Source organism: Elgaria multicarinata, chromosome 4 (genome assembly GCF_023053635.1).
Source record: "Elgaria multicarinata webbii isolate HBS135686 ecotype San Diego chromosome 4, rElgMul1.1.pri, whole genome shotgun sequence".
NCBI classification, from domain to species: domain Eukaryota; kingdom Metazoa; phylum Chordata; class Lepidosauria; order Squamata; family Anguidae; genus Elgaria; species Elgaria multicarinata.
This window is the reverse complement of record NC_086174.1, coordinates 63,455,727-63,470,296: the sequence shown is the minus strand read 5'-3', so window position 1 is coordinate 63,470,296 and position 14,570 is coordinate 63,455,727. Positions and strand designations below refer to the sequence as shown.

General features: G+C 44.2%; 1 protein-coding gene across 3 annotated transcripts in view; it reads left to right on the top strand.

Moving 5' to 3' along the window:
• The first annotated feature begins 1,695 nt into the window (after positions 1-1,695).
• The window catches only part of LOC134397624 (sulfotransferase 6B1-like), a 32,541-nt gene continuing 19,666 nt past the window's right edge, over positions 1,696-14,570 (top strand). Inside the window, exons 1-2 of one of the 3 annotated variants that reach the window (XM_063124432.1) lie at positions 1,696-1,780; positions 12,853-13,111. In XM_063124432.1, the coding sequence (XP_062980502.1) occupies positions 12,910-13,111 (202 nt within the window). In that variant the 5' untranslated portion in view covers positions 1,696-1,780; positions 12,853-12,909. Of the gene's footprint in view, positions 1,781-12,185; positions 12,324-12,482; positions 12,566-12,852; positions 13,112-14,570 lie in introns of those variants that run through there. The other 2 variants (XM_063124433.1, XM_063124431.1) reach the window with 2 other exon arrangements.

Below are 14,570 nucleotides of genomic sequence, written 5' to 3'. Positions count from 1 at the left end.
TTGTGTGGTCAGGACAGACATGTAATTTTGTTATAAGAGGGGGGAATAGCAATTGGAATTTGGAGAGTCCATGTCAGCTAACTCCTGACTATTTGTAAATACTCAAGGACTGATCTCTGCTGGGTGTGATGAAAGGGGTAAGTAGAGGCAGTTACTAGAGGTCATCATGCGAGAGCAGTTCAGAGTGTGTCAAAGGTGTGGCATCACTTAGAGCAATGTCTGCTATGTTACAATGGCAGATGTAGCAATGGAGAAAAAATCAACTGGAATCCTAGGATTCTGGTTTAGTTGGTTTGGGGATTGCTGCTGGACCAGTTGGAACCACTTCATAAACCATCAGACAGAAGACCAATTCTAAAGTCTTCTAAAGCAGATAAGATGATAGTAAACTTTCAGTATGTATTCATTAGCCACAGTATGTCACATTCTGCATCACCGCTTTGATGGCTGTTTAGCAGATAAGATGGTTTAAAAATGTCAATATTAAATCCATGACAATACATTTATTTTATTGTTTTCTTATGAAAATTTCAGTCTTATATGTAATTAAGTTCCACCCCTCCAACCTGGCTTCAGCCCAGGATGTTTCTTCCAGACATAAGATCCCATACAGTTCAGTCAAAGTATGTACAACTCTCAGGAACAGCTTCCCAAGTGGCTTAAGCCAAATATCTGGGCAGGTCTCACCATCCTGATTGCTTCACACCTGACCATTGGAACACATCATGGCATTTTCTGCCTATGTGAAATCGTCCAAGTTGTGCTTAGTTTCCTATGTCCCAAGTATTTCCATGCTGAGGAGCCCCAAGAGAATGGATGCTGTGCCTTTGACACAGCTTAGCAAATGATATACTTGTTCCATTGTCTTGCCTTCAGGCTAGCATGCAGGCCATCTGACCACACTGTTGGGAAGTTTCCATCCTCAGGGCCCCTTTGACATTGACTGTCTGCTTAGATCCTGAACCACATTCTCAGATATTGGGGACTCATTCTAGCTCAAGGTTTTTGGAATTCCTCTGTTGTTAAAGTGTGGAGGAGCTCTATGAATGCACATCAATACACATGTACATTGGTGCACGTAGAGCCCTTTCTGATGTACTCTGAACATGCAGGTGGTAAGGAGGGCATGATTGTTGGCAGCATTGTTGGCAAGGGTGGAACTGGCCCTTGTCCATGTGTCCTCACTAACCCCCATAATATGTACTCTAGTTCGTGCCCCTGCTGCCTTGCAACATCACCCACAGCCCTTGTCTAGAGCCCTTTCTGATGTACTCTGAACATGCAGGTGGTAAGGGGGGCATGATTGTTGGCAGCATTGTTGGCAGGGGTGGAACTGGCCCTTGTCCATGTGTCCTCACTAACCCCCATAATATGTACTCTAGTTCGTGCCCCTGCTGCCTTGCAACATCACCCACAGCCCTTGTCTAGAGCCCTTTCTGATGTACTCTGAACATGCAGGTGGTAAGGGGGGCATGATTGTTGGCAGCATTGTTGGCAGGGGTGGAACTGGCCCTTGTCCATGTGTCCTCACTAACCCCCATAATATGTACTCTAGTTTGTGCCCCTGCTGCCTTGCAACATCACCCACAGCCCTTGTCTAGAGTGGCTGTCTACTTTCTAAACATATGCGTCCTCCTCTTATGCTCCCACAATGACCAGGAGGCAGTGGTATGCTGTGCTATCTTGTGTGGTAATCTAGCCATTACAACCAGCACTCATTTAGTCTTAAGGAAAAACCTGCCACTCCTGTGTCTGCATCTCATCCTCTCCTTTACTTAAGGTGAGCTTTTCAAGTCTGATTTGCATGTCAAATAATTTATCCTGTTTGTTCAGGAGATCTTAGAACCATAGAATAATGGAGTTGGACATGGCCATCGAGTCCAACCCCCTGCTCAACACAGGAATGCACATTAAAGCATGCCTGACAGCTGCATCTTGAGTGTCTCTAGTGTGGGAGAGCCCACAGCCTCCCTTGATCAGTGGCCCCATTGTTGTACTGCTCTAACAGCTGGGATGTTTTTCCTGAAGTCCAGTTGGATTCTGGTTTCCTGTAACTTGAGCCCATTATTCTGTGTCCTGCACTCTGGGATAGAATGAAACTCTCTCCTCTTTTTAAAAATCATGTTAGTTTTGTTATAAACCAACATCATAATTTCTTTTTCCTCTCCTTCCTTCTTTACACTTACGGGATTGTGTGCATTTGTGCTGAGTTTGCCAGTGGCCACTTTACAGAGTACAGTCCTCTAATTGAAGATGTCCTCTGTTTGAAAGGCTGTCCCATCCAGGTCCAGTTTAAAGGCCATAGATATTTTGCCTGCCAGATGAAGGCCATCAATGAAGAGGCTAGAGGGGGAAAGAAGCAAGGGAGACAGGAGCAGGCAGAGACCATCAGAGCCTGCTTCAGTGGGACCCCGCCCCCATCAGGGCCAACTGTCATTTTGACCCTGTGGGGAAGAAGAAGCGAGGGAGATAGGAGCAGGCAGAAAACATCAGAGCCTGCTTCAGTCGGACCCCCACCAACCCAACAGGGCTGTCATCTTGACCCTGTGGGGAAGAAGAAGGAGCTGTTGGTCTGCCCCTCCATTGGGAGATGAGTTGGGTGAGCAGGGCATTCCCACCAGCCTGAACAGTCTCCTTAATTTCTTTTTATTTTCTCCCTCTTCCCTCACCATCCCCTTTTCCTTGTGTGTCATGTCTTTTTTAGAATGTTAGCCTGAGGGCAGGGACTGTCTTCTTTACTGATCAATTGTAAGCTGCTCCAGGAGCCTTTTTTGTCTGAGGTGCAGGATAAAAATACTCTAAATAATAAATAAATAAATAAAATAAAATAAATAAATAAATAAGTGATCGTCCCTCGTAGGACGTTCTAAAGGCCAGTGTGGCATAGTTGTTAGAATGTCGAATGGGGACTTGGGAGATCTGGGTTCTCATCCCCACTTGGCCATGAAGCTCACTGGGTGACTTTGGACCAGTCACAGACTCTCAGCCTAACCTACCTCTCAGGGTTGCTGTGAAAATAAATTAAAGAGAAGGAGGAGGACTATGTAAGCCATCTTGAGTTTCTTGCAAGAGGAAAAAAGGCAGGATAGAATTGTAATAATTAAATAAATAAAGGAGGGGTGGAGCCAAATTCCATTTTGAAGAAGCTCTTGGGGGGGTGGCACATTCCTTAGGAGAGGCAAGTCAGCCGTTTAGATTGGGGAAAAGTAGCTGCATTAAAGCTGGGAAACTAGGAGTGGTTGGGAGAAAACAGGTGAAACAAAGATGGAGGCATGACCATCCGGGGAGCCTTGTGGGCTGTATTGTGACCCCTGGAGAGCCAGATTTGGACTTCGAGCTTGAGGTTCTGAACTACCACTCTAGAGTCTGGGTACAGCCACTGAGAAGGTCCTTTCTCAAGTTCCCATCAAACACACATCAGTTGTTGTTGGGGCATAGAGAAGAGCCTTTCCAGAAAATCTTACCATCCTGGCAGGGTTACATGGGAGAAGATGGTTCTTCAGATAATCTAATCCAAAGGCGTTCAAGGGCTTCATAAGTCCTAACCAGCAGTTCAAATTATGCCTAGAAATGCACTAGCAACCAGTGAAGAGTTGTAACCAAGGTTTCGCATGCTCCCTATAAGTGACCCTTGTGAATGGCGTGACTGCAGTATTCTGAACCAGTTGTCTTCAAAGGCAGACCCACATAAAGTGTGTTGTAGTAATTCAACATGTGTCATCATGGTTAAATTAGGAACAGGTATAGTTGGCATGCCAGATTCAGCTCAGCAAAAGCACTCCTCGCCACTGCAGAAAACTGGGCATCCGGATCTAGGACTGAATTCAAAAGTACCCCCAAACTACTAGCCCGATTTTTCAATAGGAGCACATCCCCATCCAAAACAGAATAAGTTCACATTCCCTAATCTGCTTTTAATTTATTTATTTATTTATTACATTTCTATACCGCCCAATAGCCGGAGCTCTCTGGGCGGTTCACAAAAATTAAAAACATTCGAAGTACAAAACAACAGTATAAAACCATAGTACAAAATACAATATAAAAGCTCAACCAGATAAAAACAGCAGCAATGCAAAATTACAAATTTAAAACACCAAGTTAAAATTTATTTATAGACTGTTAAAATTAGGGGTGTGCACGGACCCCCCCGCTCCGCTTCACTTGCAGATCCGCCATTTTCAGAGCAGGCCGCTTCGCCCTGCCCCCGCTCCGCCCACTTCCGCTCCGCTCCGCTCAGAGTTCCGGATCCGGATCGGAGCTCCGTTTTCCTCCCATAGGGTTGCATTGAAAGCTAAAAAATTATACAATGTTTTTTCTGTTCAAGTTAGAAACCTCAAACTCAGCACCATGAAAGCTTATCCATGTGTCCACACGCACACCAAGTTTCAAGCAAATCCCATCATCCCCTGATTTTTGGCAAATTTTTGAAAATCGGGCACCCCATTCAGACCCCTTGGGATAGCTCCGTCAATTTGCACGTTAGAAACCTCAAACTCGGCACCAGGACAGCTTATCCATGTGTCCACATGGACGCCCAGACTCAAGGCAGTCCCATCATCCCCTGATTTTTGGCGCGGCTCTAACCTCTAACGCAACACCCATAACCCTAATTCACACCCCTTTCGATAGCTCCGTCAATTTGCACGTTGGAAACCTCAAACTCGGCACCATGATAGCTTATCCATGTGTCCATGTATAAGAATATAATAATATGTTTAAGAATATTACTAAATGTAGGGAAATGAGACAAGAAGTGTGTGTATGCTTTCCCCAAAATGCTCAATCTGTGGCTGCCTGTTGCACTTCACAAAAGCAGTGCACGCAATCAGGCTTTAAGAGAGGGGAGGGGGGAAACGAACCAATCAAACAAACACACACTCCAAAATTTAAAAATAAAGTTTATATTAAATCAAAGTAAGGGAAAAACACAGAGCAAACTAAGCAAAAAGTCAGAAAGAAGCAAACAAACACACGCGCCAAGCTAAAATCCTAATCTATCTCCAAAGTACACAGCAGCAGCTAGCTAAGTAGACCCTTTCCCAACGAACGCTAAACCCACAAGACACTGAGAGCTCAAAGATCTCAGGATGACTCTGCCTTAGTCCCCCCCCTTGAACGCTGGGATTGGAGGATGCTTCATAAGGAGATCAATTCTCATCAGGATTGGGAGTTGAATGTGCCTGTCATCGCTTCAAAAAAAAAAAAAAAAAACCAAACCGTTTGTTGACCCGATTTTTAAAAAATTCTAGCACGCGACCCGCACGACGTAGAGAGGTGAGAGTAATCTCAAAATGACCCCCATCCACGACTCTCTGTGCACAAGAATTTTCAGAACGATAGCTTAAAAAACAACCCAGTTATCCCCGATTATTTCCCGCAATGCAATCGTATGGGCGAAAAGCCGAAAACCGACGTTTGAGCCGCGCTGTCCCTGTTTGTTGACCTGATTTTTTAAAAAATATAGCACGCGACCTGCACGACGCAGAGAGGTGAGAGTAGTCTCAAAATGACCCCATCCACGACTCTCTGTGCACAAGAATTTCCAGAACAATAGCTTCAAAAACAACCCAGTTATCCGCGATTATTTCCCGCAATGCAATCCTATGGGCGAAATGTTTTCAAGATGGCGATCGGAGCGCTCCGCCTGAAAGAGGAGCTCTGAAAAATGGCCGCTTCTCTTCGCCTTGCTTCTAGGGGTCCGCGGTCCGCTTCTACTCCGCCTCTGGGTAAGGCGGAGCAGGCCAATCCGCTACTGCTTCTCCGCTCCTAATCGGAGCGGAGCACATGCCTAGTTAAAATACAGGGAGAATAAAAAGGTCTTCACCTGGCATCTAAAAGCATATAATGTAGGTGCCAAGCGAACCTCCTTAGGGAGCTCATTCCACAGCCGGGGTGCCACAGCAGAGAAGGCCCTCCTCCTGTTAGCTACTTGCCTCACTTCCTTTGGCAGGGGCTCACGGAGAAGGACCCCTGAGGATGACCTTAGGATCCAGGCAGGTAACCTGGCCCCAAGCCGTGTAGGGCTTTAAATGTTAATACCAACACTTTGAATCGGTCCCGGACCTGGACTGGCAGCCAATGAAGCTAGAGAAGGACTGGCATAATGTGGTCTTGTCGGCCAGTCCCTGTTAGTAAACGGGCTGCCCTGTTTTGTACCAGTTGAAGTTTCTGGACCGTTTTCAAAGGCAGCCCCACGTATAACGCATTGCAGTAATCCAAACGAGAGGTTATCAGAGCATGGATAACTGTAGCTAGGCTATCTCTGTCCAGATAAGGGCGTAGTTGGTATATCAGTCTAAGCTGATAAAAGGTGCTCTTTGCCACTGAGTTCACCTGTGCCTCAAGTGACGGTTCTGGATCCAAGAGCACCCCCAAACTACTTTAAACTGACCCCAGGGCAGTTTTGTTTTGTCTGCTTTAAGTTTCTGATTGTTTGCCTTTATCCATTCCAGTCTGATGATTTTCACTAGGGGTGTGCACGCACCCCCCGCTCCGCTTCACTTGCAGATCCACGATTTTCGGAGCGGGCCGCTTCGCCCTGCCCCCACTCCACCCACTTCCGCTCCGCTCCGCTCGGAGCTCCGGATCCGGATCGGAGCTCCGTTTCCCCCCCCCCTTAGGCTTGCATTGAAAGCCAAAAAATTATACAACTTTTGTTTCTGTGAAAGTTAGAAACCTCACGTTTGGCACCATGACACCTCATGGGGGTATACACACGCATGCCAAGTTTCAAAGCAATCCCATCATCCCCTGATTTTTGGGGAATTTTTGAAAATTGGGCACCCCATTCACACCCCTTTCCATAGCTCCGTCAATTTGCACGTTAGAAACCTCAAACTCACCACCATGAAAGCTTATCCAGGGATACATACGCACGCCGAGACTCAAGGCAGTCCCATCATCCCCTGATTTTTGGGGAATTTATGAAAATCCAACACCCCTTTCCATAGCTCCGTCAATTTGCACGTTAGAAACCTCAAACTCACCACCATGAAAGCTTATCCAGGGATACATACGCATGCCGAGACTCAAGGCAGTCCCATCATCCCCTGATTTTTGGGGAGTTTATGAAAATCCAACACCCCTTTCCATAGCTCCGTCAATTTTGCACGTTAAAAAAACCCCTCAAACTCACCACCATGAAAGCTTATCCAGGGATACATATGCCGCATGCCGAGACTCAAGGCAGTCCCATCATCCCCTGTTTTTTGGCGGGGCTTAAACCTGCAAAATTTGGAACTTCCAAAACTCCAAGTGAGCGCAGGAAGGACTTCTCCCCTGAGTCAAAGCCACACACACACAACATCCCTGCGAGGTGGGCAGGGGAGGAGGGAGGGAAGGCAGGCAGGCATGCAGCTGGCATTTCTGGGGGCATAAGGAAGTGAGCCAAGGATAAGCCAGTAATGCATATAAAATGGAATAAATAAACAAATAAACAAAGGAGGGGTGGAATTAAAAGCAGCAGTGTTGCTCAATAAACAGCAAGAAGAATTTTTTAAAAAAGGCTATATCTGTCTTTTACCAGCAATAGGGGGACGTGCCCGGGGGAGGGGGAAGCAGCTGCCAGTTCAGCTCAAGAAAGCCATTGCTTCACCAACAGCTCTGAGATTGAGAAGTAAACGCTCACTTCAACTAATAATAGGCATCGCTCCACCACTAAGAAGTAAACGCTCACTTTGACTCATGATAGGCATTGCTCCACCGTTTTACTCTCTTTGGAAGGCTCTAACGGCCTTCCAGTGCAGGAGAGAGTGGGGGCACGTCCACGATGAGATGCCCTAGGGGAGCTCATCCCCTTGCACCACATCTTTTCAGTTGTTCCCCAAAGTTAGGGTGGGGAGCAGTGCTGTGTTTCTATCTCTTATTCTTGGCTTAGTATATGATTTCAGGTTGTGTTTGTGCATTTGGTGGGGCTACTGTGTTAAAAAACACGGGGAAAAGTCCGTTCAGATGAAGAAAGAGAAGTTTCCCAGAATCCCAAGTTACCCGTTTTGCCTATGCCCTCCTCTAACTTTGGGATCATGTGATCATGACCGGGAGCTGACTCTGCCCCTCAGCCCTTTGAAAAAGGTATTTTTCCCGCCGATTTTTCCAAAAATTCTAGCGCGCGACCCGCACCACGCAGAGAGTTGAGAGTAGTCTCAAAATGACCCCCATCCACGACTCTCTGTGCACAAGAATTTTCAGAACGATAGCTTAAAAATCAACCCAATTATCCCCGATTGTTTTCCGCAATGCAATCCTATGGGCGAAAACCTCCGTTTGACCCGCGCTGTCCCTTTTTGTAATGTTTGTTTACCCGATATTTTTTAAAATATAGCACGCGAACCACATGACACAGAGAGGTGAGAGTAGTCTCAAAATGACCCCCATCCACGACTCTCTGTGCACAAGAATTTCCAGAACAATAGCTTCAAAAACAACCCAGTTATCCGCGATTATTTCCCGCAATGCAATCCTATGGGCAAAATGTTTTCAAGATGGCGATCGGAGTGCTCCGCCTGAAAGAGGAGCTCTGAAAAATGGCCGCTTCTCTTCGCCTTGCTTCTAGGGGTCCGCGGTCCCCTTCTACTCCGCCTCTGGGTAAGGCGGAGCAGGCCAATCCGCTACTGCTTCTCCGCTCCTAATCGGAGCAGAGCACATGCCTAATTTTCACCTATAGATAGACGATAATCTCTCCACTCTGACTCCAGGCCAAACCGTTTTGCTTTGTCAATCATTAAATAGAAAATGAAGAACAAGCAGAATGGGGGCACCGGGGTTGGAATTTACAATGTATACTCAAAAATTAACCTCTGACGTCTAACCTTCTCCATAAATGTTTCTATATTTTTAAAGAACATGTTAAAAATGTTAAAAATTCTGGTTCAAGTTATAACATGTGTGTTACTACCTACTCCTAGACAAATTTTAGGGAGTCATGTAGGTCCATGGGTGTGGGAATGGTACCATAGAATGGTAATACCTTTATTACTGTCACAAACTCGTTAACAAGCTTTTGAGTTCTCTGAAATTCTTCTTTATGCAAGATCTTGAACAAAATGGACAACCGGGGTGGGGAGTGTTCTTGCAAGAACTCTTCCCTTGGTTCTTGATGATGCTGTCAATTGCTGCTCTGTTTATGATACAGAGAATAGATGATGAAGATAAATATAATATGATCCTGTTGCTCTGCCTTGCAAAAGCAGTGCTGTGCCATGCAATAGCCAAGATAGGCCAGGGCTCATTTGTCCTTAGGGGGTTGTGCACCACCATTGTATGCTGACAGCCTCATGATGTTTGCTTGTCCCATTACATTGTTTCCATGCTCATGGTCACAATGTGCTTTTGCAACCACACCAAGCAGTCTTCTGATGGTGCATACTGGTGATTCCAGAATTACACTGGGGCCCAATCTACAGTGGGAATTTATTGAGGTGCTACTGTGACACATGTCATTACCCCCAATCTGTATCAGTCCAGGGTTTTCTTGCTGTAAAAACATATTGCTGCAAAGTCCTTTTGTGATGGATTTTCCTTTTACTGTGATGTCCCTGGGTTTGGAATGCAGGGTGTCCTAAATTTGTGGTCCTACTGTTGGTGGTGGTGGGACTTGTACTGTGAGGAGGAATGTAAAATTGCATCAGCAAAGGGTGAACCTGACAGGAATGGGTTAACTCCTCTTCTCATGGAGAAGAGGAGTTAACCCTTTCCTATCGGCTTTACGCTTTGCTGACCAAGATGGGGGGGGCAATAGTGTTTGCTAATGTGTACCCGCAGAGGTGTGAATCTGTGAATAAGAAACACACATTTCTGTTGGCTTCTCTCTCTCTCTCTCTCTCTGCCCTGCCCTGCCCACAGAACTGAAGAATGTTTTAATGCAATCCTGCTTCAGCTCCCTTTTATCCCTGCCTTTGAAAAATAATAATTATAATCCTTTTTATTTCTTTGCCTCAAGGAACAACTAACACCTGTTCATAAGCTTAATCAATGTAAAAAAAAAAAAAGGAAGAGAGAGAGGAAGGAAACTTGTTGATGTCCCAATACTTCACCTACAAAGCCAAATTAATGCTGTTTAAGATTATGTTTGCCTTACAAAAGCAAGATTTATATCAACTGTACAGCATATTAATTGGCTACATGTGCCATTGGAGGAGTAGATGTGAATTCAAGAAAATGCCTTTTTAAACTACATCAGCAACGTCATTTAAACCACATCAGTGTAGATTGGGCCTGGGTGATGCTGCGGAAGTGTACTGGAATCAGAAGTTGGTGTGTCTTTTGTTTTGTCGTCCATTCTTAGATTCACACTTTCCATTACTGTTCTTTGCTCCTAGACCTCCTCCTCCTCCTCCTTTTGGAGTTTCCTTGTGGAGTGTAACAGATCAGACTTAAAGACAATGGCCGTTTCTACTCCTGCCTTTCCCCCCGGGATTATCCCTGTGCAACCAAATGACACACGGGGGATCCTGGAAGCAGGCAGGGACGATCCCTCCATTTGTCTGGGATAATCCTTAGGTGTAGAAAGGGCCATTGCATTAGCTAGATACACTTGCTTGCTTGACAGGGAGAGAGCCAATGAGCAAGCAGGCAATGGCATCTAGTGCTCCTCCTTCTCACCACCACCACCACCTCCTCCTCTACCACCACTGTCTGGGCAAGAGCAAGAAGAGGAGAGGAAGAACACCTCCAGGGGGCTTTTGTCTGTAGGCTGTGGGACCTTGGTAGGTTCTCCGACATGCCTACACTTGACGCCAGCCCTTCTGGATGCACCGTGTGAGAATACTATCAATTAGAATTAGAAAAGCGATTCTGCCTTCTCCCCCCCCCCAACAGATTTTCTGTGGTAAGAAAAAAGATGGAAGAAGTAATGGGAAAACAAGGGAGGGTTCAAGTGGAAGATGCCAACATCTGGACCCTCTGTAGAATTCTTTCAATGAGGCCAAGGCCGGATCTACACTATTGCTTTAAAACACTTTATAACAGTTTTATAGCACTTTAAAGCAGTTAAAGCACTTTATAACTGTTATAAAGTGCTTTAAAGCAGTTGTGTAGATCCGGCCCAAGTGATGGTGTAATCAGTTTTTATCTGGAAGCACTCCTTGACCACTGAATTGTAACTTGACCAAATATCTGTGCCAAATGTGGCTCACTTCTTTGGGTGACCTGCTTTGCATGTGCAGAACTCTGCCATGCATTCACTTCTTTTACAACCTTTGGATTGGGGTCCTTCCTTGAGCTATCTCCCGTGGATTCACTAAATATTTCTTGGACCAGAAAAATGCTTAGCCCCAATATTTTCCATCTGTAAAACGGAAAAGGACACAATCCTATGCACATTTAAATGAAAAGAAAGTCCTACAACTTAGCATGCCCCAACCAACATGGTTGGCTAGGGCATGCTGGCAGTTGTAGGAGTTTTTTTTCTGTTGAAACAGGCATAAGATTGCACCTTAAGCCATTTATAAATACTTCATTCCCTGATACTATGAAGCATACATGCATGTTGAAAACAAGCCAACTTTGACCTGTTAATGTTCTGTAGCAGTAAACCACCTAATTTTTTGTGGTTGCCAGTTGCCACTGCCAGTTTCAGTGACACGGTGATGGTGTTGGGGCAACAGAGAAAGCAGGGCTGCATGTTGCTTACAGGCCACGGTTTGACCACCCCTTGCTTAGATGAACCGAGTGTTGTCTGTGAACTCCGCCCCTTTACCAGAACAAATTCCTAAAAACTCAGAATTGGCAAGGAGAGTTTGCCAAATGAAGAATAGGGTCTGGGGAAAGTTGATGGGATAATTTGCAAATCTGAGGTACCAGAACTAGAGTGCCTTTCTGTCAGTCTTTAGTAACCATTGTTCAAAGTACTGCCAATGTGAGGGAGGTGCTTGTGCTTATTTAGTGGAAAGGGAAAGGAACAGTTCTCTTGCATCAGCTGAAAGAATTAGAATTAAAGGAAGTAAATTAGAATTAAAGGACTCAGAATTAAAGGAAGTAAAGGCTATGGGTGGAGGGGGGGAAGCAAGGCCAAGAAGCACAAAATTAAGAGGGGGGAGAAATGGGAAGGAGAGAAAAAGCAAGGCAGTGGAAAGTTTGCAAATGATGAGAAATACAAAATTAAAAGGTGAAGGAGAGGCAAGTGAGGGTAACTAGTCTGGGCACAAACTAGAGGTGGAGCATTTTTCTTCTTTGCCCCCCTGCAGGCTGCAGCTTGTTGAGCAAGTAAGGTGAAACCCTGGAGTGCCCTTGTTGTTTCAGTATCTGGCAGAATTTGCAAAGTTCTCACTCATCTTGGATGAAACGGGACTTTGGATTGCCACCCAAGCAAGTACTAATATATTGTAAGATGAGCAGTGATTAAAAACCATCCAGAAAAATGTGGGAAGGAAGGTCAAAGATTTGGGATCGAAAGGGTGGTAGTGGGTGATGGGACAGAAAGTGACGTAGCACTAAAGCTTTTGTGGGACTGGAGGACAATGTTTGTTCATGATTGTCCAGACCTCAGCTTAACAAGATAACATGAAATGTAATAGCCTGGGACCAGGTAGTGGCCCCATATCTTTGGAACTGTCTTCCAAAAGAAGTACGTGTGGCACCATCTTTGTTAGTTTTTAAAGACTCCCTGAAATTATTTATTTGCATTCTATTCAAAGTTTGATGAGTTGGGTTTCAAACAGCTTTAAACTGTTGCTATTTTTGTTGTTGAGTAGTGTGTGTGTGTGTGTGTGTGTAACTGGACTGTTCTATTTGTATTTTAATCATTGATCTACAGTTTTAATGATTCCTTGTAAGCCAGAGAAGGGTTTACCCTGAAAGTCAGCTTTTAAGTAATTTAATAATCTATTTGTTTAAGCCAAACTATGTCTCTAGCTTTCTTCACAGAGTCACTCTACCACCAGTCAAGAGAGAAGAAAAGGATTTTAGAAAATGACCCACGTTAGAAAGAAGTTTATTGAAATTCTGGAAAAGGCAATAGAAGATGGTAGAAAAATGACTCGAGAAGAGATGCTGTTTACATATGACGGAGTCGTGTACCCTACAGCTCTTTGCTCTCCAGAAGTCTTCAAGGCTCTTGAGTCTTTTGAAGCATGGAGTGACGATGTGATTCTAGCGGGATACTGCAAATCTGGTGAGTCTTGGGGTTTTTTTTCATATGAAAAAGGAAGATATTACATGCCATGTCAGACTTGAATTGAAACAGTTATGAGAAGAATTGTGGAATAATAACAGTTGGCAGAAGTGCTGCAAAGAGCTGAGATTGGAATAACATGGGAAAAGTTGATCTTGAATCAATGGCAGTAAATATCATATATTTGCAGGTAGCTGTAGACTGAAAAATGAATGGCTCTCACCAAAAACAGACCAGCTCTATGCTTACATCTCACATGGGGTTACTGCATGGTGGCCATGCTGGTTGGGGCTGATGGCAGTTGTAGTCTAAACATTTGGAGAGCACCAGGTTGGGGAACGTTACTGTATTGCTGATATCTTACGTGCAAAATGTTGATGCTGAACTGCAAGTGTAAAAGCTTTAATGGGGCTTTTAATGAATGCTTTGAAAGGGTGCTTGTCTTTATATGATACCTTACGTAGCTTCCCTGGTGAATTTTTGTGTGTACCCTTCTACTTGATGCAAGCAATGCTGTTGGGGAGATTTAGCTAACATATGGATGCTCTCATCTCCCTAAGGGCCCAATATGTCGAAGATGTCCTAGTTAATTGAATGGGTCAAGGAAAGAAGGTGGTCATCATTGACAGTTGTCCCCTTTCCACAAAAACTCTTGTATGTGGATGTTGTTCCTGGCTTGGTTCTTCTCCATTGGGAAATTTCCCAAAGGGCTTTGATGTCAGTTATTTCATGTTTTTGTTTAGTTACCTCCCCCTAGAAGTTGTATTAATCAACCTTTCTTTTCATCTTTTTATACTATACATATTTACATAACCAATACATTGATAATAATTGTTAGGGGATTGTTTGTATTCATCTTTTCCCCCTTTTGTTTCCTCTTTTGTAACACCTTAAATAAATAAATATAAAATTCATGTAAACTTTGTCATGGTGACCCATGACCTAGTATTTGCAAAACTGGAACCTTGTAAACGTCCCCTTATATGAACTCCTATCAGGACTTCCATGGTATTTGAAGCTTGTCCGAAATGGATATAAAGGATTTAAAACTAAATATATATATGAATATATCTAATCAGTATTAGTAAATTTCCCTAAAATTAATCCAGTTATCTGTTTAAATGTATATATCCCGCCTAAATCCATAAACCATGATGCAAAACAAGTTTGGCAGGACCTGGAACAAGTGTTACAATGTATTGAGGAAACATTTCTAAGAAGAGAGGTTTTCTTGTGCAGGGATTTTAATGCCCGAATTGGGTGGTGGTGGGGGAATAATGAACAAATTAGCAAAGTTATTGCTTTAGATGAGGACAATGCTAAAATACCAGATAGATCTTCACAGGATAGGATTATCAATAAAAATGGGCAAATACTCTACTCTCTTGCATATAAGCACCATCTTCAATGCTTAAATGGTGGGCCCCTGGACAAGACAAAGGTCACTATACTTACTTTT